The sequence below is a fragment of the Cavia porcellus genome, unplaced genomic scaffold (genome assembly GCF_034190915.1).
Source record: "Cavia porcellus strain 051 isolate PalLab524CR breed Dunkin Hartley unplaced genomic scaffold, mCavPor4.1 scaffold_29, whole genome shotgun sequence".
Classification (NCBI taxonomy): domain Eukaryota; kingdom Metazoa; phylum Chordata; class Mammalia; order Rodentia; family Caviidae; genus Cavia; species Cavia porcellus.
The window spans coordinates 36,235,570-36,262,483 of record NW_026947512.1 but is presented as its reverse complement, the minus strand read 5'-3'; the positions used below and the strand labels follow the sequence as shown (position 1 = coordinate 36,262,483).

Below are 26,914 nucleotides of genomic sequence, written 5' to 3'. Positions count from 1 at the left end.
AGTTTTTTTGTTTTAGGCAAACTTAGAATCAGCGTCTTTCAAAGTGGTTTTAAAATGCTGAAGGTCAATTACATATGCACCGTACAGTCATCTTAGAATTTTTTAACTTAATTTATTTTTTAAGTGTGTCCCAAAATAAAATGATATAATTCCAGTTTCAGTGTGTAGAGTTTGCATGCTGCAATACAAATTGCAGTAATGTTATTATACAGCTAGGAGGCACTCAAGTCAAAGACTAAAATTATTCTCTTGGTTCTCAAGCAAACAAGTTAATACACAAAATTTGGCAGGAATAATACATAATTTAAGTCATTGCACTCCATGACATTTATGACTTTTTTCATCTTCTGTTTTTAAGTATATAAGCTTAACCACTAGATTATTGATAGAAAAAATATAGGTTACTATTAAAGTGAGCAGATTTTCTACCTGATTTTATTATTAGCTTTTAAATTATATTTATTGCTTACAAGGTCATTCTTTACCCAAAATCTCTATTTTTCTAATAATTCATTAAAATCATAGAGGTATCCAGTGATTTTATGTAAGAATTTGGGGGAATATATTCCAATTTAAAAGTATCCAAAGAATAATGAAAAATTTATTTAAATTCAGATTTTTTTTCTAAATATTAAGGCTGTTTACAAAAAGATTACTATACAAGTACATGAGACAAAAATAAGTGTTGAGGCAAAAGGAGTATAGAAAAGAAAAAAGATACAGTTAGTAGTGAGGTTGGTACACAAAATGTGTATCTTGATGTCTTGAAGGTGCTTGACATTGGAAAGCGTTATATCTAGTATCATGAAGTCAGTGGTGACACTGATACAAAAATGATGTGTGCTGTCATGTCTTATATATTTAATGTAGGTAGGCCCTTGGACTCAAATGTATGTGAATAACAGAAGTCAGCTGTAAAAGTCACAATGTTTTATAAAATTAAAATGAACAATTTATAGACCATAGATAAAATTCTCTCTTGAGTACTCCATCATAGGACAAGGATTCATGTAACAGTGTGTATCAAAATTTTTACATTGAAGCAATGATAAGTTTGTGAGTTTTTTAAGAGTATCCGTGTCCCTTGTAGAGGTGCAAAGTTGAATGCAGTAAGAGCAGTTTTTTTGCCATGTCATTTTTCACCAAGAAGGTGAAAAACTACTATTTTTTTGTTCCTATAGATGGTTTTATACTAAAATGTATATTCACTGATATATAATAATGGACTAATGTTCATTCTGTTTTTAGATTCTGAAAAAGAATTCCACATCCTCCCTCACCGAGTTTTTGTACCCATTCCTGGATCCACTGTAATGTTATGTGATTATAAATTTGGTGATGAATCAGCTGAAGAAATCAAAGACCATTTTATAGAGATGTTAGATCAGGTGATTCAAATAGAACATTTGGAAATTGTAGAGGAAATAAACACAGGTAATTAAACTGATTATATTACAGTTAAAATTACTTTTAAGATATCTGATTTGAATGTCCTATCATATTTCCTTAAACTTAATTCTGTTTGACACTCCAAAATAATAACCAAAGCAATTAAAAATGTCACTGATTCATTTCTACATATATATACATACAGTGAATATTTTCCTTGGAAATTCTACCAAAAATTTGTTTACTTCATATTTTTTCAAACCTAGAAAGAAATCTTCAAAAGCCAAGTCAGATTTATTTATGTGAACTTATTTACCTTTCAGGTATTTATTTTAATATAGGAGAAAGATTTTCTCAAAGCTCATCTTGTTTGATTAAGCATCATGTCATAAAGTTTTTTGAGTACTATGTATTAAATGTGTTCTCCATATAATTTTCCATTTTCTTTATTAGTCTTATCATATATTGAAGGCATGAAAGTGAAATAGGAAGTTCCAAAAATAAGATCAAAGTTGTTTTTATAGGCAATAGTCCACATTATTCACTTGCCTTAACACATTTTCCTCCCCTCTCATTTTCACATCTGACCTGACATTTTTAGAAAACTGTTTTTGGGGTTTATGTTTGTTTGTTTTGCTGTGCTTATTTTTATTTCTAATGAGTTTAATATATAATAGTATAATAAAACAGGCAATTTGGAAAGTTTAGGTATAGATATGTATATAATATTGTACATTTCTTGATAGTACCTACTTTTTAAAAAAAATCATGTAATTTATTAAAGACACTACCATCTTAGTGTATGGTAGCTATGCTATTTCTAGGGACTCTGTTCTGTTTTTGACATTACATGACCATTAGCTGAGTGATTTATTTATTACCTATTTATGCATTGAGGATTAAAGATATGGTTCTAAAGTACAGTGAGTAATTAAAATAGATGATATAAGACAAGGTGATTAGGTCTATAATAGAAGAATGGGCAGAATTTTAGAACATTTAGCAAAGACACTATGTAAAGGATTCAGCTCAGAGCAAGTGACATCTAAGTTGATTTTGAAGGGTGAGTCTAGGGAAAAATGCTGGGCTTTTTAGAAACTGAACACTGGTTTGAGATATAAGCAAGAATATAACTTGTTTAGAATTGTATTATAGTTTTATTTCAATAAATATTTATTGAAATGGAAGGAACAATTTGGTAATTTAGTGTATTTTCAGTAGAGAATTCCTTTCTACATTATGAAATACGATAAAATAAATTTTAATAAAAATCTTAAGTGCATTAACATAAACTTTCTATTGGTTTAGAATTGTATTTCGCTTACTTGTTTATTTGTTGACTCAGAGATATTAGATGCCATGATTTTAATAAAGATACAGTCATATCTCAGTTGTCAAATGATTTCAGGCTACAATTCCCTACTACTCAAACAGCAAAGCTCAAAAAAGAAGAAAAAAATCCACTTCGTGTTTGTGACTTTACTCAATATAGTCAGTCAGAAACTCCAATTGCAGTAACTTATTCAGGCAGAGAATGAGTCATGAATCTCACCAAGGAAACAGTGAAGTGATGCTTCAGTCTAAGAGCTGCTTTTGCCCTTATAATATGTAGTGTTTGTGTTAATGCATTAAACTTTGCTTTTGTGAATGTGTGCTTTCTGTGAAAGATCATAACTATGGTTCCAAAGAAAGTCAGTAATACAAGCAGTAAAGTGAGAAAACTGTGAGAACTACAGCAGAGTTAACAAAATCATTGCAAAACTTTGTTCACATCCTAGACAATGAATTTCTAAGTGTAATTTTGGGCCTCAGAATCAGTTATTTGAATTTCCATGATTTCTCATGGGAAAATTATATTCTTTTCTCAAACATTTTGATGTGTAAACATGAATTTGGAACAAATTGAGTTAAACAACCAAAGTATCACTCTAGTAGTTTAGCTTGAGTCCAGGTCTACCACTTGTAATGGTACAGCAAGTTCTTTCTAAGCCCCAAATTTTCTTAGAATTGATGTGACAGTTTGGTGAAAATGTTAAGAAACATTCTTTCTGGGGCTGGGAATTTAGCTCAGCGGCATAAGCGCCTGCCTTGCAAGCAGGCAGTCGTGAGTTCGATCCCTGACAAAGAAAGACATATGAATAGAGGATAATATTAATACATTATTAAAGAAACATTTAAATTAATTTCTAGATTATATTTAAAACTAATGTTAAAATCTGAAAAAAGAATTTATAATATGCATAGATTTTCTTAAACATTTAAAATTAGAGTTTATATATAAAATAAATCACAAAAAATAATTTAGATTTAAAGATTAAAATCAAGTTTACATTCAGGAGCATCAAACTTGTAAGTATCTTGTTTTATTTCTAAGTACAATTTGAAATTATTAGTGTGATAATTATTTCTCTTCTATGTTATAGTTACTAAATAGTTGCTATGTTTAAAATATGTATTTTGCCAAGTATATATCTTAAAATAACATACTGGTAAACGACTTAAGGGATGAAGAACAATTTGTCAAAATGACTCACTTATGAAGAAGTATAACTCTGGCTTTAAAATTTCTTAACATGTGTTAGTCATCTCATAATATACATTAACTTAATAATATAGATTTATTTTATCTGTAGTATCATAAAAAAACATTGAAGATGTGCCTTTAAAATCTGGTGAAACTTAGCTTTGTCAATTCTGCGTCAGTGTTAGAGCCAAAGTTAATTTTTTATGTGTAGTTAATGGTTAAATCACTTCAGTGATAAATGTAATGACACAGGGGTAGGGAAAACAACTAAGTATAAAGTTTGAATTCTAACATTTCATTTTAAGCTCCCAAATAGTTCTATGTACCCATTAGCAGTTGGAATAAAATCTGAATACGTCTACAATTTTATATGTATAATAACCCTTTTTATTCCTCCTTCAAGAAGGTTGCTTTCCTCTACAATTAATTTGGAAATTATGTGAATTTTTAAAATTACTTGGTTTTAAGAATATGGTTAAAATTGAATTTCCTACTGAATTCCGTTACTTCTAAATTTTGGATGAAATATTGGTAAAATGACAAAGGAGTTGAAATTTTAAGCCTTTAACAAAGTCAGAGTGACAGTTGTTTTAGCAGGCCTTACTAATCCTTGAAAAATATTCAACTTTTGTGAAACTTTCTCAAATCTCTGTCAAATCACATGACTTTGTATGATGTTATGGTTTATGTCTAGATGTTGCCCCAAAGCCTCATGTGGTCATAGGTGGGATTTTTTCAGAGGTGGGTGGTTCTAGAGCGTGTGACACTGAAATTGATTCACGGTGCAGTACTAGGCTCAAGGGCAGTAGGATTAAAGGGTATGAGTGCTACCGTCCTGAGTAGTCTGCATCAGATGAAAGGTGCAAAAGACACTATTAAGGTCCCTTGTGGCTTTTACTACCTTCCCTCCCACAACAAATTGTTACTTCTCTGCCACCTGTCACCTTGCCTCCCACAACAAATTGTTACTTCTCTGCCACCTGTCACCTTGCCTGGGAGCCAATGAGACTGAAATTTCAGCAAACTGTAAGCCAAATAAACCTTCCTACCTTTAACTTTAGGTATCAAGTATTTTGTCTTAGCAACAAGAAAAGTAACTAACACATATGATAAATTTATAAGTGACAGGGAGGAGACTATCTTTTCTAAAATTATTTGTGCTCAGGTTTATTACAGCATGCTCTTCCTATGTAACAACTCAATATAAAGTATGCAAGTAACATAACAAAATAATTTATGTTTGTAACAATTCAGTATCAAATGTGTAAGTCATATGATGACAATGTTTTTGTGGCAGTATATATCGATATTCCACTAAAAAAATTCTTACAACAAATAAGTATTATTCATAACTTGTCCCTTACTTTTATTTGATGTTAATATTTTATTGGCTTCAAACATTTAGCAAAGATATTTTCTTATAGGAGTTGTTTGCGTAACATGAATAAAACTGTGTCGTCTATTCAACTTTTAGACCTATATATTGAAGCTGGATAAAATGTGAAACTGTTGGATGATTAATAATCCAGAACTAAGGTGTTATAGCCCTTGAAAAAATTGGAAACCATGAAAATACTGAATATCATATAAATATCTCGTAATATGAATTTGCTAGTCTTTGTGACTGATTCGCTGTGAGAGCAAAAAAAAAGTGAAAAGAGAAAAGGGCTATGGGTGTAGCTGAGGGGTAATGTGTTTAAAAGTATGGCAGGCATGCACTAGACCCCTGTTTTTGATCCTAGTAACCTCCCCTCTCCCCCCAAAAAAAGATTTTATTCAATCCGTTTTTAAAGAACTTTGGCTCAGTTCCCAAAGAAGGGGGGAAAGTATGGTAGTTCCCTTGATTCTAATGGAGTAATCATTTCTGTAAAATAAATAGTAAACGTTTCTTCATGGGACATTAATGAAGAATTTTCGCCTCTTAATCCAATTTTAGTGAGTTGTGTCATCCTGTGAGCCTGCGCTAGTACAATGGGGTGCAAAGATGTTTATAGAGATATTTTATATTGAATGGTAGCTTATTTCACTTTAAGCAGTAGTATTATCTGTCTATCTCTGTCACATTTGCTCTATATCTGTCTCTTTTGAGTAAGTGTAAGTGAAAGAATCCATGTGAAGTAGTTGTTTTTAGGTTTAGTTACCTAGACTTCTATGGGACAGTACTCTGCTTCCACTTCAGGAGTGGTGAGTATGTAAAAGAAAGGAACTGGTCAGACTCCAGGAATGTTCCATCCCAGCTTTCACCTGAGAAGTATTACTTTCATGTATTTTGTATATGGTAATTTTCTATCCATTTTTATTTTTTATAGGTGTTCTTAGCACTGGGAAAAAAATTAAAGACTGGCCAGTGTGATTCTAAGGATATTAGATCACTTGTTTAATCAGAATTAAATAAATTTGGATAGGCCAATGAATGTAAATTGCTATCAATGTACTGAATTAGAGAATTTGTTTGAATCTACAGTTAACTGCCATGACCCTCAGTTATGGACTTAAGGCCCTAGAATTCGTTCATCAGCAAAAATGAGTTGTTTTAAGGTCAAGTGTACGATATTTTGCTTACATGTTTCAAATTTCAAGTTTGACCAAGAATCACTAAAATATTTTTCCTGTTGAACAAATAGTAAATATTTTGTGGTCAGCATAACATCTCTTTCATATTTATTCTTTTATAACTCATTTTTAACTCAAAGGCTGTGTAAATGCTGGGAGTCATTCAGTATTTGATCTATGGTCTGCTTTAGGTCAGTGGTAAAATACTAATTTTTGAGAGTCTGACATATATTCCATGACATTTAATTCACCTACATTCAGAAATGAATAAATTCATTATCTTATAAAAAATTACTGGGAGAAATATGTTATTGATTGTATATTTTCCCTATTATATTTTTTAAAACTCTAAAATGCTAATTCTTTTTGATGCCCATTCTGGTTTGACTATTATCCTCTTTTGAAGTTCTGTAAGGTTGACAATGTTTAGGTTTTATTGGTCTTGTTCTCTACTGTTTTGTTTAACTTTATAATACCTAATGAGACAGATGATTCTTTTTAAGGAAGCAAGAGGCATTATGGTAACCGTTGTTGATAACCTTGTACTCTGTTTTTACATCATGTGCTATGGTTATCCTTGATTTTGACTGACAGCTTTGTTTTATCAGGTTTGATTTTATTCTCTTACAAAAAAAGTAATAAGATCTATGGGAGCAATAAAACCCAAAATGTGTAAATTTTGTTGTAATAAAGAGAAGAAAAAAAAAGTGCCTTAAAGGATACAACAGCAAGTGTGTTTAGGTGTGTTAAATACATGACCATATTAATATTTTTGATTGGATCATTGAAAAAAAATTCATTATTGTTTCTTGCAGCTTGTATGAGTTCCACCCTGAACAGTGAGGCTTCATTGAACAACACAGAAGATGAACAGCCAGAGCAACCAATTAAAACTACAGTAATGTTGAAAATTCAGCAAAACATAGGTATTTTATATTTTGTAATGTTGAAAAAATAATACTTTGGATTTGAGTTTTGTTACTTTAAAATTGTTTTCACTTTATTTTTATTTTTAAAAGTGCTAGATTGTCAGTATTTATTGAATACTATGGATGGTGCCACACCTTGGAGATAGAAGGGTTTACAAATAAGTGCTTTCAAAGATAAAATATCCTATTAACTTTTCTAGTGTTTTTATAGAAAAATATGTAAAATTTTAGTATAGCAAGACCAATCTTTTTCAAACTGGTATGCTTAGAATTACAATTGCAGGCGATTTTGACATTTTTTATTAAGTGCAGCATTCTAGCATGTTTTATGTTTTTCTAGACAAAGAACATGTAGACTGTGAAACATTAAAACTTAAAAGGAAAAAATAAGTTAGGAGCTAGAGATTTAGTTGTAGTTCTTGTTGCTCATTCGATCAAATTTAGTTAAACTTTAATTCTTTGTGTCTCTATGTTTTTGTCTCTCTGGATTATTTTGATCAGTATCTTTTTTTTTAACTTACTATAATAAAATAAATAAATAAATAAAAGTTATCATCCCAAACTTACTAATACTTAGATTTTGTAATAGTAGGACTTGGGCTTTTGTATTTTTGACTATCTGTATACATGACTTTATATTATAATGATTGAAAGCCACTACAATTGAAACTTCTTGGCTTAAGCTAAACCAAAGATAGCTCGTATGTTGTATGTGTTTATATATACACATGTATATACATTTATAAAAACCTTTAGAAATATTTTTTTCTCCTAGATATTTGGAATTACTTATTCTAGGAGGACTGAATATACATAGCTCTGTAAGAGAGACATTATTTCCAGTGTTTGCAATCTAATTTTTTATGTTACTGCTACTTTTTTATTAGCTTTTTAGTACATACATATGTGTACATATGCTAGAAGTGTGTGTGTTTGTGTATGTCTCAGTGTATTTATTTTATAGGCCCACCTATAATCCCACCTAAGATCAATTAGGCTTTTCTTTTGCTCATCCCATTTCCATTTGTTTTGTGTTTGTTTTGCTTTTAGGTATGATTGCAGCATTTGCAGTCGCAGTCCTTGCTGTAGGTATCTCCTTTCATTACTTCAGTGATTAGAGTGAGGCACAGAGTTTCCTGATCATCCAGCAAACGTTGATCAACAACTGTGAATTCTAAGTTTGTAAATAATCCACTTGCGTTTAAGACAGTAGCAGCCACATCTGCTGCCATAATGAGTATTAGGTACATTTCTGACTAACTTGAAATCACCAGCTGCCTTGGTTAGCCCTGCTTGTATTGTAGGTGACCCAACTTTTCAATATTAAAGTTACACATTTAGGTGAGAGTTGCATGTAACTCATTATTATTATCTAATTTTAAAAAGATTTAAAAAAATGAGATACCACAGATTTTAGTCCTATTGATTTGGATCACACATTGTTTGGGGCATTAAACATTTGAATGGTTTCAATATTGACTACAAAATCTTAGTAATAGAGCATTAGGAGAAATTCCTGCCATTTGAGATAACTTCATCCTCTGAAACCTTTCTTATATACTCTCAGTTTCAATATAATGTATGTTTTGTTCTGATCAAGGACTAAGAAACCTTTCCTAAGAGGCTTACATTAATAAAGAATGACAAATCATGTTCTTAAGGTTAATGTATCATAAATATTTTACTATATTAAATAAAAATTTTGCTTACAGTAGCATGTTATACTACATTCTGCAAAACCACTAATTTCAGGAATAAAGTCCACTTTTGAGTAAGTGCAAAAGATATATAAAAATATCTTCAAGAACCACACATCTGTCTTTTTTCTCCTACATAAAGTGAATATATTTTAAGTTGAGAATCATGTATAGTATTTTAAGTACACAAATATAATGTGGTTTTTCTGGATGACATATACCAAAAGGAGTACTACCATATGTAGTTTGCCTCAAACCAAAAGCAGGAAGACAGATGTGAACATGAGATGGTTAATTACCTTGTTTGTAGTACTTTGTAGCTCCTCACAGAAAACATTTCTAATTTAGGCCTGAGGTTCTCATAGATTATGATTACGTAAAATTATTTTGTGACTGTGACTCATCCACAAGATGAAACTGTACAGCATGAGAAATAATTTCTGGAGAAAATAAACATTGAATTTAGTTCTTTGGCTGTTCATCACCAACATAAGAAATAAAAGACAGAGCCACAGGCAGATCTGAAAAGAACCATATAGAATTCCTAAGGGTGAGAAATACATTTTTGAAATAAGAAAAAAAATTTGAATGTGTTGAACAATATATAACTGATTCTACAGAGAAGTGGTTGAAGTGACCAATGAACTGGAAGCGAGATATAAAGACATTAGCCATTGAACAGCAAGGAAAACAGGAACTAGAAAGTTAGGGAAATGGAGAGAACTTTAAGGCCTAAGGTTACTGGAAAGAGAGAATAGAGAGAAAGATAGTATTTGAAGAGATGACAGAATTTTCTACATTTGTCACAAAAACAAGAATTCAGGAAGCACATCATGTCTAAAACATATGTAAATATCCACAACTAGACCAAATATGTGAATGACAAGATACCAAAAAAGATTTTTAAAAGCAACAAAAGAAGGTAAAAAGATCCTCTGTGAATACAAGATAGTCCACTACTTAGGAGGTTTCTCAACAGCAATAAGTTCCCTGAAAAATATAGAAGAGTATCTTCAGAATTCACTTTAGAATTTGCACAAAACAAAACTGACCGACAGAACTTCACTAAGAAATCTCCAAAAGCTTGATGTTCAACAAGGAAAATTACTCCAAACAGATGATTCGAAATGAGAAAATAAAATGAAAAATAAAAGTACATTTAAAGTATTGCTTGTATAAACTATTCGTAATAAAAGAAGTTTATAAAAATTGTAAACAAATATAAAGCTAAATAAATATTGTTATACAACATTAATGTGGAATTTTCAAGTAAAATAATTGCAAAAACCACACATTAGCTTATGAGATGGGAGAAGGGTGACTAAAGTGTTCTGAGTTGCTTTTATTGTTGAGAAATCTGGTTAAGGTACAGTTTAACCTTAAAAATTGATGATTTACATATTACTTCAAATTTTACAGTAATCTCTAACAGAATAGGAGATGATTCATTCCAAAGAAAAATAAGCATAAAAAGTGTGTTTTACGTACTTTCTCATTTCTGAGACACAGCACTCAACAACCACAAGTTAAAAAGGAAAGATTTATTTCAGCTCGTGGCTTTAGAGGTTTCATAGTTGTTTGGCTCCAAGGCAAGGTGGCATGGGAGAGAAGGTTTTGTAACATGGCCTCAAAAGCATATATGTATGTATGTATGCCTCACTCATAGTGATTCACCTTCTACCAGACTTCACCTCCCAACATCAGACCCAATGAAAGGAGGAAAAAGATCCTCTATGAATACAAGATAGTCTACTACCCATCAGTGAACCAATCAGTGAACCAATGCAGCGATGAGTACGCCCATGGCCCAGTCACCTCCCAAAGCCCTACCTATGAGTGCACAAGTCTTTGGGAGGACATCTAGTTTCTGTCTCAGTCCCCAAAAGACTCATGAAAATTCCCTTATACAAAGTTCATTTAGTCCATTTTTAAAAGTTGCCAAAGTCCTAACACTTTCAGCATTACTAAAAGGTTTGCATGTCCAAGCTTTCTTTTGAGATTTAAGGCAAATTCTTGACTGTGAGTCCTTATAAAAATGAAAGTGGTGGACACTTCCAATACATGATAGTACAGAATATACTTTCACATTTCAAGAAGCAGAAGTAAGAGTAGCAATGAGGCTAAAGCAAAACTGAAATGGAGCAGAATAAACATTAAATTCTAGTTTCCTGTTCAGACTTGTGACAAGATTTGAGCTTGAAAGTCCTTTGGTGAACCTGCATGTAAAGCACTGCCTGTGGTGGTACCCCTCTTTTGCTCTATTGTGCCAGCTTTGCTCCCATCTTGCAGCTTTCCTCAGATTATCGACATTCTCAGCTTCTCCAGCTTTCTGGAGTCTCTACTGTGCTGGCTTCACTCTCAAGGTTCACACATTACCCTCTTAGGGGCACACTGCCTGACTTGTGGAAGGCTTCCTGACCCTACAACTCAGCTAGCTTCTACTTGTGCCTAAAACCAGCACTCTGTATGACACTAAGTTCTGCTGCTAATGAGAGCAGTAGCTGCACCATTTTGCATCTTTCTGGCAGTTGCAGAGCATTCGGCGTTCCTGAATGGTTGAAAATGGTGAACTGAATTCCCATTCTCTAGGTTGCTGCCACTGTGGAGCATGGTGCCACTAGGCTGTCTATTCAAAGTGAAATCTTTCACCTTTGCAATTTTGAGCCTGCAAAAAGTAGAATCCTGCTGGTTTTTATAATATGCTCTTGTCATCTTTTCATCAATCCTGTTCCAAAATACTTGGCTTTCTAATGCTGATCTTTTCTGATGCAATCAATTTCTCCTTTGCTCCATTTTGCAAGCCAGAACTTTACCACAGCTTTCTATCTAGCCAGACTCAAAACTGTCATTCTGCTAGATTGTTTGCTCTTGATTTTCAAAATAGAGCTGGCTAAAATCCCCCAATAGTATCCATGCCATCAACTCAAAATTAGACTGCCTGAAATTTCTTCTGCCAGATTAGTTAGTCTGCAGCTCTTAGTCTCTGACAAAAATCTCTGGACATGAGCAAAAAGTAGACAAATATTCTGCCTGACCATTACCAATACATTGCTTGAAATCCTTCTGCCAATACAGACTTTCCAGCTGAAACTCCTGAGCCTGATTCTTATCTGCTACATTTCTTTCAGCATTCTGGTAGTCTGATCACTGACCACAATCTCCTATCAAGCTTGTCTCACAGCATCTAGGACTTATCCAGCCAGCGTCTCCAAACCTTTCCAAACTCCTCCCAAAAGCCAGTTCCAAAGGCTTCAGGTAGCATCCTAGCAAGGCACAGTAATGAGTTATAAACTGGGTACAGTGGAACATATCTATAATCCCAGCACTTGGGAGACTAAAGGCAAGAGGATTGCTGTGAGTGAGGCCAGCCTGGACTACAAAGTCAGTTCAAGGCCAGCCTGAACCATACATGAAACCTTGCCTCAAAAATAAATAAATAAATCAGTTACATAAATGATTATAATTGTATTCTCCAATTTTGTTAATATGCTTCCTTGTAACCATATTGATACACAATGTTGGTTCTTAAGTACTGTTAAATTTACATGATAGTGTTTTAAGTTATGAAGCATTATAAGTAAGCATTACCAAAAGAAACACTTGCTTTCTTTCTGGGGAGGGAATTAAAATACTTCTGCTTGTATACAAGATAGTTGTACCATGTTAGGCATAATTATGAACTTCCTACTATATCTGGAAGTTAAGTATGGTTTAAGGAAATGTGTCAAGTTGATAAGGTGTATCAGTCAGTGTTCTCTAGAGGAACAGATATAAGAGAAATTATGGATTTACAAAATAGACTTACAGTGGCTATCTGAAAAAGTCATGTATGGAAGAATGCAAAAGGGTTGTCTGTGTGCTGGAGATCTGAAGGCCTGGAACTCGCTGTAGAGTCCTGTGCGAGGCTCTGTCAGGAAGCCAAAGGTGTGTGCTGAAAGGATAAAGAATCTGCACTGGAAAACTGAAGAGTCTGCTTCAGAGCTTGAGACAGTCATCCATGGATTATGGTAAAGACTGGCACTCCTCCAAAGAAACAGAAATGAGACTTCCTTCTTTTCGTTTTTATTCCACCCTACATGCCTACTAGTTAATATCCCTCACACCCAGAGTTGTGTTCCATCCTCAGTAAGTCCATCATTCACACATACCACGACTATGCTAAGCCAATCAGCTAGGTGTTTCAAGTTGAAATCACGGTTAACTATCACACATAGGAAGGGAACAGTTCAATACAAATAAATGAGGCGGGGACCAAAATTAGAAAGTAACCTTATCTGGCAGAGGATGTAGCTCAGTGGTAGAGTGCTTACCTAGTGTGTACTGCGCAAGGCCCTGGGTTCTATCCTTGCCACTAATAAAATGTTACATTACCTAGTCGATTCGAGTTAACAAATTTTTTAAAATACTAACTGCAGAATGGTTAAGAAAAAAACACCTAAAATATAAAGCATAGGGAAGTTGGAAAAAGTTTGAAACATGGTCAATTTAGGCGAATACTAAAAGAAAACATGTTTTACTAATATTAAAAGACTTTGATAGTGTTACTAAAGATACAGATACATGTACTCACTTCGGCAGCACATATACTAAAAAGAAGCACACTCAAAGTATATAACACTAAGAATAAAAGTATTAATTTTGTGTAATACCTTATGAAATAACCTCAGAATGTATGAACAATAGGGCTAAAGAAACAAACTGACCTACAGTGAAATATTTCAACAGATATCAATAAGTCAAGAAAAAAAGTGAAAACATTTCGATCTAATTAACAATAGTGATTCAACATACATATTTAGAATATTATATTCAATTACATAATATTTTTAAATTATATGCTACAAACAGTTAACTGTGTTATTAGCACAAAGTGAGGAACACATTTCAGATAATAGGTATTGAATGGATAATGAGAAATAAGTAGAGGCCAATAATAAAGATTAAATTTTTTAAACCGTAATTTGTAAAAAATCTAAAAGGTCTTTGTAGGCATAAGAAGAAAACTTAAGTACTTAGAGCCTAATTATAAGTAATTTGCTTTAAAATTGGATAATAAAGCAAACTACACAATTGCAATTTGTTTAAATTGGATCAAGAAGAAACGAAAAAGCTAAATAGACATTTAATAGTTTGAACAATAAATACAATTTAAAATTTTGGTAACATCTCACAAAGGTTTATAATAATCTTAACTCCTTTTTCAAAGATTCCTATTCCAAAATTGTATATAAACTCTTTCAAAGCATAGAAAATAGAATATATTCCAGCATGTTGTATGAGACTGACATCATTAAAATCAGTTCATGTAAACCTATGGACTAATAGCACTTAAGAAAAAAGAAATCAGAAGCAATATTTAAATTTTAAGCATATTCAAAAAGATAATGCATAATTACTAGGTTTATGCATTAAAAATCAAAAGCATAACAGGATGACTATTATCCCCTGTTCCGCTGAAAATCACCAGTATAAAAATGATCAAAGATAAAGCAGGCATTTCAAAAGGATGTGACTAGATATGTGAAAAAATTGACCTCATAAATGTTAGACTAAGACCTCATGAATACCATTTGATATTCAATAAATTGAAGTTAAGAAATGTGATAGTACTAATGACAGTGGGTGTGTATTCAGAAGACATCTGTCACACTGCAGGTGAAATTTTAAACTGATACACTGTTCAGAAAGCACTTTGGCATTATCTTGTACAGTTAGGCACTCGCATATCCTAACCATTCTACCTCTACATTTGTACCTTAGGAAAATCTTACAATGTGCACCCCAAGAGTATATGTACAATGATGTTTGTGACAGCCGTGTTTGTAACCACCCAAATGCTTACTGACAAAAATAAAAGGTAAATTGTGACTTTTATAATTTTATTGAACAGAGAGAATTACCTATGTATAACAGCAAAGAGAACTCTTAGAAATACAATGATAAAATAAGCCTCAGTTCTCCATACAAGATGTATGGTTTTTAAAAGTTAAACAAGAAAATCTAAACTATCATGTAGTAACACATATATGTTATAAAATTTTTTGAGGTAAGGGAATGATAGACATTCAGAATAGTGATTACAACCTGAGTGAAAATGATGACAAGATGGGTAGGTGATGTGTAATACATGAATGCGTGAAATAGGGCTTGTGATGTTTTAATTCTTGAGTAAGAAATGTCTTGATGTACATTTTATTTACTTGATGGCATAATACATATATTGTTTCATTGTCTAACTCAAACTATCTCTAAATTTAATTGGCTTAAAATAATCATTTTATCACAGTTCTGTATTACTAGGTATCAAGTATGTATCTGAAACAGCAGTTATCTAAGCGCTGGATAGGTCATTCACACAATTGGCAATTGATGGTAGCTGTCATCTTGGAATTGAGCTAGCATGTCTCAGTTTCCCAATGTAGCCTCTGCAGGTCCCTTGGAGTTCTTCCATCATGCATGTTGGGCTTCTTCCTATCATGATGGCTAGTATCCAAGAAGTAGCATGTTAAGTGTGAACATTCCACAAAATGGAAAATAGAAACCAAGTCTTCTTGAGGCATGGTTGGAAAGTCCCAGGACATCATTTACACAACATCGTATTTCCCAAACTAATTTACAGGGACCAGTATAGATTAAAAAGAAAAAAAAAAACTGAAAAGCCTTTCCTTTTGATTCAGAAGAAGAATATATAGATATAAAAAGTAAGAACCAGGCCTGTAATCCCAGCATTCTGGGAGGTTAAGACAGACGGATCCTAGGTTCAAGCCCTTGCCGGGTTATTTAGTGATTTAACAAGACCCTGCCTTAAAACAAAAGGGTTTGGGGATGTAGCTCAGTGCAGAATCCCTGGGTTCAATCCTCAGGACTATACACACACACACACACACACACACACACACACACACACACACACACATACACACATACATACAAGAAAAGAAAGGGAGGCAGAGAGGAAAGGAAGGAAGGGAGAGATTGTTGGCAGCCATCTTTGAGGGAAATTACCTCCTGGCTAATGTGAAAGCATAGGAAAAAACTAAAATCTATATTAAATTATTTTTATCTAGAAAAGATATTACAGCCTAACATCTCAATTTACTGATATTCAGAATCTTAATCCTGGGTTTAGGTATTTAGTGTAATAACTAAATTAGATTTGACTAAAATAGAATCGGCTAACTGATTAAGCTACCTGATCCAAATCAAATTCTTCTTTACAATTATGTAAGCAAAAGATCTTAAAAAACTGCAAGCTTTAAGTTAATATTCTTTTCCTAAGCTGTCAAGTATTTTAATTAAAGATTTTTTTTACAGAGCTCTGTGTATTGCATTGTATCCCTAAAATTTGGATTCAGCAAATTGTTGCCCTAATTACAACATCAATGTTAGAAAAATCCACCCAGAGGACTAGGAATATAGCTCAGCAGCTCAGTGCCTTCCTGGCAAGCTCAAGGTTCTGAGTTTGATTCCCAATATAAAAAAAAATCCACTGAGGTAATGAATATGAAAGCATTTTCAAAATAACAAAAGCAAGATACTTCAAATTTAATTCCCATTTTAATTCTTTGTCTTTTATTACACTAAATCAAAACTTATAAGCAAATTTGTTTCCTTTAATTGGTTGTGAATTTTATAAGTACTCATTGGCTATATTTATTTAATATTCATTAACAGTTGATAGTTCCTATATAATTATTAGGTTAAAGTTATAAGTCAAGAGCAATTTATTAGATATTTGTTGTGCATTGGCAAATATATATTTAGAAAAATCTTCAAAGTAAGAATCAAACATGAGTTTGTAACAGTTTTGATCTAATGAAAAGTGTGATCAGAAAACACAACAAATATTTAACTTTTTAAAAGATTTATTATAGGAGTTTCTGGGGATTGCTGTTAATCCCCAGAAAACACCTCATTACTTTATACACACTTGTCTGTCTTGTCACTTTCAGAAGCAGTTCTGGAAGACTTCTTTTATGTCTTTATAGTTGAACTGGCACAGCTGCCTCTTATGTCCTGAATCTATTCCAAAACTTACCTTTCATGGTGTTTTTACACAGTGCCAAATCTGGTGAATAAGATGGCATACAATTTCCCTCTCTCCCCATTCTCTTATCCTTTTAAACATTTTCTTCCTATTTCACAATATCTATTATGTCTATATTTTACAGTATCTACTATATCTATATATTTTGCCTCTTATGTGTACTTCCAGTTTCTCACACCAGAGAAACAATGTGATATTTATGCATGTGTGACTGATTTATTTCATTTAAACATATGGTCTCGTTGGACGTGGTGGCTCACGTTTGTAATCCCAGCACTCAGGAGGCTGAGGCAGGAGGATCGATATGGGTTCGAGACCAGCTTGGGCTACAAAGTGAGCTCAAGGCCAGCCTGAACTGCATAGAGAGACCTTGTCTCAAAAAAAAAAAAAAAAAACAGTATTGTCTCAAGGTGAATCCATTTAGCTATAACCTCACTGTAGCCTACCCTGGCCAGGAACTCACAGAAATCCTCCTGTCTGAGCCTTCTGAATGCTGGGATTACAGGCCTGTGCCACCACACCTGGCTCATCAAAATATTTTTATGAACCTGCTTTTATATTGGCTAGCTCACAGCCTCAGCATTCACTGTAATTTTGGATTGCACCTCGTAAAGCCTCTCATGAAACAGGATTTCCAGAACTATTTCTGAAGGTGGCAAGAATGCTGAAATAAATGTGAGATGTTAGACTGTAATATCTTTGTCTAAACAAAAATAATTCATCATAGATTTTTAAATAGAACTTTTATATCTTCAAGTTAGCCCTATTGAAAATAATTTCTCTTTTTAAGTTATGAATAGTAATTATGGAGAAATCTGTGGTATCCTTCATCTGCCAGAGAAGTAAACCTGGAGAAGTCAGTTAATCACTTTGCTCTTATGGGCACACACACAAAAGTCTTATAGTACTCTCTTTATATAGTGCTTTACAATTTGCAAAGGATTTTCATTTTTAACATACCTTTTTAACAATTTAAGAATCAAAGGAAATAATTTGCTAAACCTAATGGTTGGTGAGATATATTCATATTAAGAAGAAAGGTACTAGGGCTGGGGATTTAGCTCAGTGGCATAAGCGCCTGCCTTGCAAGCAGGCAGTCATGAGTTCGATCCCTGGTACCAGTAAAAAAAAAAAAAAAAAAGATACTGCTGAACGGGAATGATTTAGTAGGTAGAAGCATGAAGGGATGACTGTAAAGAACTAAGAAATCCTGAATATAACATTCTTGAAAAGGTAGGGAAAACCAATTCTAAAGCAATGCTGCTTTTAATGTAATAGCTCGAAGACAGAAAAAAAAAACTGGTAAAAATGTTTATGGGCTTCTGGCGGGTTTGATAGTGAAGAGTTCAAGATGATCTCTATTGATGCTCACATTTCAGTGCAGTTGATAAGGTATCTGACAGTAAAAGAAAATTAGAATAAACAGTATTTGAAAGAATTGTTTCAAAGAATAGCAGATTAAGTTGATCAAAGTGGGATTGCTATACAGCGGTAAATTTACCTTTGAGGTTAGTAATAATAAATGGAATTGTGTTACCTTTTTAAAAAATCTGTTTTTTCAGGTTCCAGAATAGAAAAACAATGAACAGAAGTATTTGAGAGTTTTGTTTAATAAATAAGTACAATACAGAAAAGGGCTGGGAAATGTAAGGTAATGTCAAACCATGAAATCTAATGAGATTTCATGAGTGAGAAAGGGAGAGAGAAGCTACAGAGGTCAGGAGGCACACTTCAATTAACTGTAAATCCCCTGCCAGGTGATAAACGAAGTGGAGTATTAGAAAAATTCAAAGAGCCAAAGTTTTGGTAGTAGTCCACAGATAAATGAGGATGCTTGGAATTGTTTGGGAAGAAGGACTATGTACACGATAGCAAAGAAAATGAGTGATTGAAATTGAGTAGTTTTTGAAATCAAAACATGAGGAACAGAGTAAGGTTTGTGGTAGGCGTCTGACAATAGGAGTTGGTGCATAAAGAAGGATGTGAGGCCCGTGTCCAGCTTTTGATAAGTGACAGGGAATTTAGTAGGTCATTAGTTGATAGTGACAAAGATAGGAAAAAATTGCTGCACACAAATAGTATAAGCTTAAAAGATAAGTAGAAGTTTTACAGAAGTACAATGACGTGGGGTGAAACAGAGTGTTAAGGATATTTATATTATTAAATAATATGCAATCACCACTTAAAAGCTATAGAGGGAAAGTGTATCCTTTGAAGAACCAGGTTTCAATTGTGGCCAAACGTGAAAGGAATACTTGGAGAAGGATTGAACACAAAGGAGTGTATTGATTTTAAAGAGCAAAATGCACAGCCTGTCATAGGGATGATAACATGGAGTAGTATTACAGTCAAGAACAGGTTAGGAGTGGGCAGAAAGTAGGAAGGAGAACTTTAGCAAGGAAAGCTTACATTTCATATACTACTGTGATGAATGAAAGGTTAAGAATTATGGCAGAATGAAGTTCAGGTTTTTGAGAAGGTTGGATTTGGGGCCTAATGGTCAGAGGTACTTGGCTAACTGACCCTAAGTGAATATTACAGTTTTGGTAGCTACATTATGTACTCTGGAGATGGAATGGAGCCTAGGTAATGATCACAAAATAAAAACATTAAGACTAGAGTAGGAACATGCCTATGATCTTCATGTCTTTAGCCTAGGGGATTTTCATTTTTCCACCATTCCAGGGAGAAATGCTATTTGGTGGTATTTTATCCTTCCACATGCAATTTTGGGTGCATTTAGTTTTGCATCCATAGTAATAAACATTATTTTGCAGCTTTCTTTTTCTCTTCCTGTCTTCATTCACTTTTGGTGTCAAGATTGCACTAGTTTAATAAAAATGAATTGAGAATTATCCTGTCTGTGTCTGTTCTCTGATGAAGGCTATAATAAATGATCTGTTCTCAATTTGATAGAATTAACTTGTAAATCTAGACCTTGTGTTCTTTTCCGGAGGTAATATTTTCTAACTTTTTCTGGCTTCCGTATTAGCTATCGTATTATTCAGACTTTTCATTTTTCATGCATCAGTTCTGAGAAAATATACTTTTCTAGGTATTTGTTTTCAAATATATTTGCATTAAGTTGTTCACAGGTGTACCATTTTTATCTCTGTATTTTAAAAAATTTTTTCCTAAAGTTGTCTATACTTTTTTCACTCCCACCCCATCCTATACCATCAGTCCAGCAGATATTTCTCTGTTCTCTTGGTCTGCAGAATCAACTTTTGGGTTTTATCTGTAGAATTTGTATTTTATTGATTTCTAGTCTGATTTATTCATTTTTCTACTTTGCTAGTTTACTTTTTCTGCTTCTGCTTTTGCTTTTCCTTCTGCTTCTGCTATTGCTCCTACTCCTGCTGTCTCTCTCTCTCTGCCTCCTCCTCTTTTTTTCTCCCCTCCCCGTCTCCTCTTCTTCCTCTTCCTCTTCTGTTTCCTCCTGTCCTCCTTATCCTTTTCCTCTTTCTCCTTTTTCTCCCTCTCTTCTCCCTATCCTCCCCCTCCTTTTCCTTCTCCTCTTTCTCCTTCTCCTATTTCTTCTTTGTGAGCAAGTGAGTGTGTGTGTGTGTGTGTGTGTGTGTGTGTGTGTGTGTGTTTGGTGCTGGTGATGGAACTCATTTCCTTTCCACATAAGGCATATACTCTACTAGTGAACTGCACTCCATTCTGGCTCACATTTGCTCAATTTATTGAGTTGAATACCCAGATTGTTTGTTTTTTTCTTCTATAAATTATCTTTTCAATATTAAAGTTTTATTTATTTTTCTATCCCTGAAGTTTATATATGAATTATCTTTATTGTATTTCAGTTTTAAAAATTTTAAATTCCCAGTATAATTTATTTCATGACAAAGGAATTTAGAGTATTTGTATTTATTTTTAAAAATAAAATTTATTAATTTCTAGTTATTAGCACTTCAACCTTGAAATATGACCTTACATTGTCCTCATTTTCTATTAGCCTTTGAAAATATTCCTCATGTGTTGGGAAAAAAGTGATTATGTTATTAATTATTGGTTGTCATGTTTTACATGTTTCTTAGATATACTTTATTATATCTACATACTTACTAGTTCTTGCTGTTCAATCTTCAATAACATCTACATACTTACTAGTTCTTGCTGTTCAATCTAGGTTGAATGAAATGTAAATATCTGATAAATTGTCACATTCCCCTTGTATCCTTCAATCTTTGCTGGCATTTTTATGACATTTCATTAGGAATATTTAGGTATAAAATTTTTAGGTATAAAATTCTGAAATGCACAATTTTATCCCTATTGTGACTATTTCTATATTTATTAATTCCTGTTCTTTAAATTGATTTATTACTAACTTCATAATATTTTATTTTAAAAAAAATTTTGGAGGGCCAGGTGTTTAGCTTAGTGGCCTGAGCACCTGTCTGGTAAGCACGAGGTCATGAGTTCGATCCTTGTTAACACACAAAAAAATTTTTATTTGCTTGATACAGATTTTTCATCATTTTATATTCTATTTTTTTGTATCTTTATACTTTAGTTTATCTCTTTTGAGTTCCAAGTATCTGAGTTTTTAAAAAAGTGCAATTGAGTAATATACTTTATTTGAGGTCAGGAATATAGATCAGTGGCACAGTGCCTGCCTGGCAAGCACAAGGTAATGAGTTCAATTTCTAGTACAAAAAAAAAAAAAAAAAAAAAGGAAAATCAAAGGGATATATACCTTTTAACTAGTAAATTTAAATTATTTTCATTACTATTGTGTTTAAAATTATTTCCACTTTAAATTTTTATTCTGGAACTAAGAATAGTAAAGTAAGTCTGATTCCTAATCGGTAACAATTTACTGCACTCCTTTAGGAAGAGCCCAATGAAGGTTTAAGAGTTCTTCCCACTCCACCAAAAAAAAAAAAAAAAAAAAAAAAAAAAAAAAAGCAAAGTAAGAATTTTAAAAATTCCTACTCTCCTAAAATACATGAAGATGGCAAAAATAATTTGAAGTAAAAAAATGATTAGCAAGAATGACATCTGCGTTTATTTTTAATAAAAAGTAAATACAGTGTAGAGCTATGGCCTTATTCTCTAAACTTTGTGGGACTTAAACAGTTTATTATACAAGTCTCTGTAGTTCAAGTTACCAAGCAAGTTTAATTTGTTGTATAATCATCATTGACTCTTGAAAGTGGATATAATTTGTTAAAACAGGAACCCTGTAGGGAAAGTAGTTTTGTGTTGTCAACAAGAAACAAATGAAACCCTTTGAAATGAGTTCTTATTTGGAGATAATATGTTTAAAACCAGCTAGATGTAAATGTGTTCAAACTTTGTGAATGTGAAATGGGCACTGAGAAATAATAGTATAGTCCAGGATGTAATACTTGGTTTTATGAAATGCTATTTAAGAACATTTTCTAATATAATGAGGAAAAATAAAAAAGTCCCTTGAAGATATACAGATTTGAGCAGTTATAGCTGAGTCCCTCGGGTAATGATAAAATTCAATATTTTCTTTAAATGCTATTGTTCAAGTAATGAAAATCTGTAATTTAAAACTGTTATAGCTATATACTTTGCCTTGTTCTTTCTGCAAGAGCCATGCCCACTATCTTAGTTGCAGGAGTTACAAGGCTTTCCTGAATCCCAAATAACTTCATTTACTTTTCTATTTTTCTTCTACAGAGTTGACATACACCTGGAATATATTAAAATATGTCTTATGCTGAATTTGGTTACAAATTCATTCCTTGTGTTAGTGTTTTCTAGGTAAGAAGTATGATTTAATTTGAAAAGTACAGGAGTTAGGATTCGCAGGACCAAAGGTGAAATTCAGTCTCTGTATCTTTCCAGCTGTATACACTTGGACAAGCCAGGTACCACAGACACTCCAGTTTCTTCATCCTTGAACAGAGCATTATTAACAATGTCTGTCTATCTCATAGGGCAATAGTACTTTGACAATCCCTCAAATACAAATGTAAAGTGATTATGCACACAGTCTCCAACATAATGATAGTTTGAATTACTTTTTTTCTTTATAATGGTGCAAGAGCCACATGAATTCAGCAGAAATCAGTCTTCAAATTTTGAATTTTGATATTTTCCTGAATGTGATTCTCTTTTGTGATGCCAGCTGCAAGACTCAGTCATGGGGTATACAAGAAATTCTCTACAGTGTATTATGTTGCTCAGATCTGGTATTGGGTGGGTTAGAAGTATTAGGTGTATTTTCAGCTTGTGATATTTCAGTTTATGGTGAATTTATAGGGAATTATACTCATTGTAAATTCAGAATCATCCATATATTATAGCACACTATAAAAATTTTAGGCATGTTATCTGATGCCTCCAAAGCTACTATTCCACAGCATGGAGCATATTGTCTTGATATGAATTCCTTAGTAATAATAAATATCCATAGTTTTGGCCATTATAGACATTTCAGGAAGTTAACATTTAACTTGAAGTGTTTTGTTATCATAACATTAAAATAAATGAATGTATTTGTTCTTTAATAATTTCAAAATTTTCTTATTAAAGATACAAATTATTGAAGTAGCACCTGTATTGAAGGATGAAGTTTAAAGGATTGTATTTATATAATTTCACAATTTTTGTATAGATCTATTTATAGATGAAATTTTATGTACTATATCATTTTTTCAATCCCGTTGCTGTAAAAATAATTGTTTTATTATAAACGTATATGTGTTGATCTAAATTTATGTCTTTATGCTCTCTTCAGGTTTCAAACTTTAAAGATCAAACTCTGCAAAATTGCCTAATAAAATATTACTGTTGAGTTTACATTCTTTTAAAAGAAAAACTTTTTGAAATATTTGGAAGTATATTTCTGTATGTAGCTATTTTACTCCCCACAAGTCTCAGATCATCAAAAATTGTCTATATTCCCAAATATTTCAGAATATAAATAAAAATTCTTATAGGCAATGTCTGAAGATAGTTGTAGTTACAACTGGGAAGGGGTAGTACTAGCATCTGGTGGCCAGTGGCAAGGTATACTGTTCGACAACCTATAATACACAGGATAAATCCTGGTTAGGGATGTTAATCATCATTTCAGAAGCCTAGGTAGTACTTGGAGCTATCCGAGTGAGTAGCAGAATCCAAAGAGGCAAATAGAGGTGACCAACTCAAGAAAATACTGTTATACCCGGGTCATGCTGAGAAAGCAAGGCCAGAAAGTAGGACTGAGAGAAGGAATGGTCATAGAAACAAAGAAGAGTCTGGAGAGTGATGCTATGAAAACTAACTAAGAAAAGATTTTCAATTTGAGGGTGGTTATCAGCATTCATAGGGCCCTAAATCATATAAGATGAAAGCTTAATGTATTTGGTGGGTAGGCGAATGGGTTAGATATCTTCCATTTGCCTCACTTTCTTTCTTCAACCTGGTAGTTTAGAAAGACATTTCTTTTTCAAGTGACCTACTCTCAATACAATATTTAGTAAGTTTCTGATCCAGAAGAATGTGAGTGAAGTATATTAGTGGGGATAAACCCGTGGCACATGTGCCGCGGTGGGCTGTTTGTTATTACTGAAGAGTCTAAAAGCTTCTCCATCACTGCTATAGATGAATTGAATCCTGGCTTCTTCATAATTAGCTTCAGTTTACATAAATATTTCTCTAATGTCTTATATTTATGTACTACATAAACCATTTTACTTCATGTATGCTTGTTAATAATAAGTACTATGCAGTCACTGTGACACATGGTTGTAATCTCAGCATTCTGGAAACTAAAGCAGGAAGATCATAAATTTGAGTCCAGAGCAGCCCAAACTTAGTGAGACCCTGTTTTAAATACAGTTTTTAAAAGGAGTGAAGGGATGTAGCCCAGTGTGAAGGCCCTGGGTTCAATCCCCAGTACAATAAATAAATAAATACTAACATATGAATAATACTTGTCAGGCACTGTTCTAAAAAGCTTATGTGATTTACTCATTTTTCTTTTATAGCAACCTAGTGAGAATGTGCTCTCATTTTTCTGTAACAGCAACCTAGTGAGAATGTGTTTTTATTATCCTTACTTCAGAGACAGAAAAACAGGTAGAGCAAAGCTGATTAGTTTTCCCAAGGTCAAAAAATCAGTGAATGGATGCAGATCTAGGTAGTCTGGCATTGTTGCTCAAGATAGCTCATTACCACAACAGGAACACAGACAAACATACAGAAGCCTTTATTCCCTATCGCTTATAAAAGTGCTTGTTTTGTTTAGCTTGAAGGTTCTGATGTCAAGGACACTACATGGCACATTAAATATTATCAGTAAATATTTTGAGAACAAATGAATGAATGAGCTTCTCAGCTGACTGGATAATTTTGCTTTTCCTTACTAATTTTCTTATTGCCTTTAAACTAATGCCTTTGGATTTTCTTTCCAGTTATTGTTTGAGTGGTTTGTTGTGAAACAGAGTATGACATTTTAAACATTTACATTAAAACTTCATTTTTTTGTTGATACAAAATGATTTTTCTACCAAATAAAATACCTTAAGTGTTTATATGAGGAGAGTTTGTAATCCAGGATTTCTGCAGCAGTCAACTCAAATATTCTAGTCAAATCCAGCCTTTTGTGTTACTCTTTCTGATGAGTATTCCATCAAAGCTTCACCCTGACAGCCCTTAGTCACCAACTGCTTATTTTGAGAATGGTTGCTATCATCACTCACTTTCTAAGCAGGTGCCACCTAGTTACTTTTGTTTTGGCAATTATGGGTTAAATACATTCCTGGGCTTAGTCTTGCTTAAGCTTGCTCACTCTCTTTTCTAAATTAAAGAATGGTAGATAATTTCTTAAGAGAGTAAAGCTTTCATTGAACAGAATCTTTCAAAGCATTCATTTTTATCTTATGTTTTACGTAAATGAGTCTTCTTTGAGTGTTTAGCCTTTCTTTTCTGCCTTTTGTTTGCAACATAGCATTACTCTGCAGTTAACACAAATGACTGAAAAGAGCTTATATTTTATTTTGTAAATATTGTTTTCTTTGAGCTGTTTGGCATTCCCTGCTCACTGGCTTGCCACCATTCTTTAAGCACTTCCAGTCCATAGGATTATTGTCAGTCTAGAGAACTGTTAATACTAAGGAAAATTTTGAATTATATTTATGGATGAATTCAGTATTTTGCTGTAGGTTTTAAGTCTTACTAGGTAGATAACTGGGATTAATACATTTTCTAGCCTTTGCTTGATAGGAGAAAACATGTTGAACTATTTTTAAAAGCTCCTTACATAATTATCCTGCATGCCTCCCTCCTAGCTCTTTTTTTCCCATGTGATATGCTTATTGCTCATCAACTTAGAAATATGCCATAGGGTATTTAAACATAGTTCCAAGTTTATAAAGAGAAATTAAGATTTGGAGTTTTAGATACATGTATAAAACAGTAATAGTATGTGAGTGGTTGATCATTGTGATTTGGTCCAAGTAAAAGAAGTCTATCTTACCCTTCTTGGTAGCCTTAATATATACTACAAATAGCAAATCTTGCTCTTTTTCATTCTTCCTTTACTCCTTTTTTTCTGTTCCTTCAGTCAAAATATAGGATTTTGGAGCAAAGGAAGGTTATAAAGCTAAATTTGAAAATGTATTGAACTAAGTGATAAAGACTGAGGGCTGGAGGAGATTTCCTAGAGTAAGGGTTTGAAGAAGTTAGTGACAGATTTTGAAGGCATAGACAGCGTGGTAGACAAACAGGCAGTGTATGATGAAAGCCAGAAGAGACTCAAAAGGGCAGGAGACAGTACACTCCTGACACATGCTTATGGAAGACA

General features: G+C 33.0%; 1 protein-coding gene across 7 annotated transcripts in view; it reads left to right on the top strand.

Moving 5' to 3' along the window:
- The window catches only part of Odr4 (odr-4 GPCR localization factor homolog), a 198,912-nt gene that overhangs the window by 21,987 nt on the left and 150,011 nt on the right, over positions 1-26,914 (top strand). For 3 of the 7 annotated variants that reach the window (XM_063239763.1, XM_063239761.1, XM_003474870.5), the window contains 3 exons: positions 1,249-1,434; positions 7,282-7,392; positions 8,446-10,343. In XM_063239763.1, the coding sequence (XP_063095833.1) occupies positions 1,249-1,434; positions 7,282-7,392; positions 8,446-8,513 (365 nt within the window). In that variant the 3' untranslated portion in view covers positions 8,514-10,343. Of the gene's footprint in view, positions 1-1,248; positions 1,435-7,281; positions 7,393-8,445; positions 10,344-12,220; positions 14,970-26,914 lie in introns of those variants that run through there. The other 4 variants (XR_010044403.1, XR_010044401.1, XR_010044402.1 and 1 more) reach the window with 2 other exon arrangements.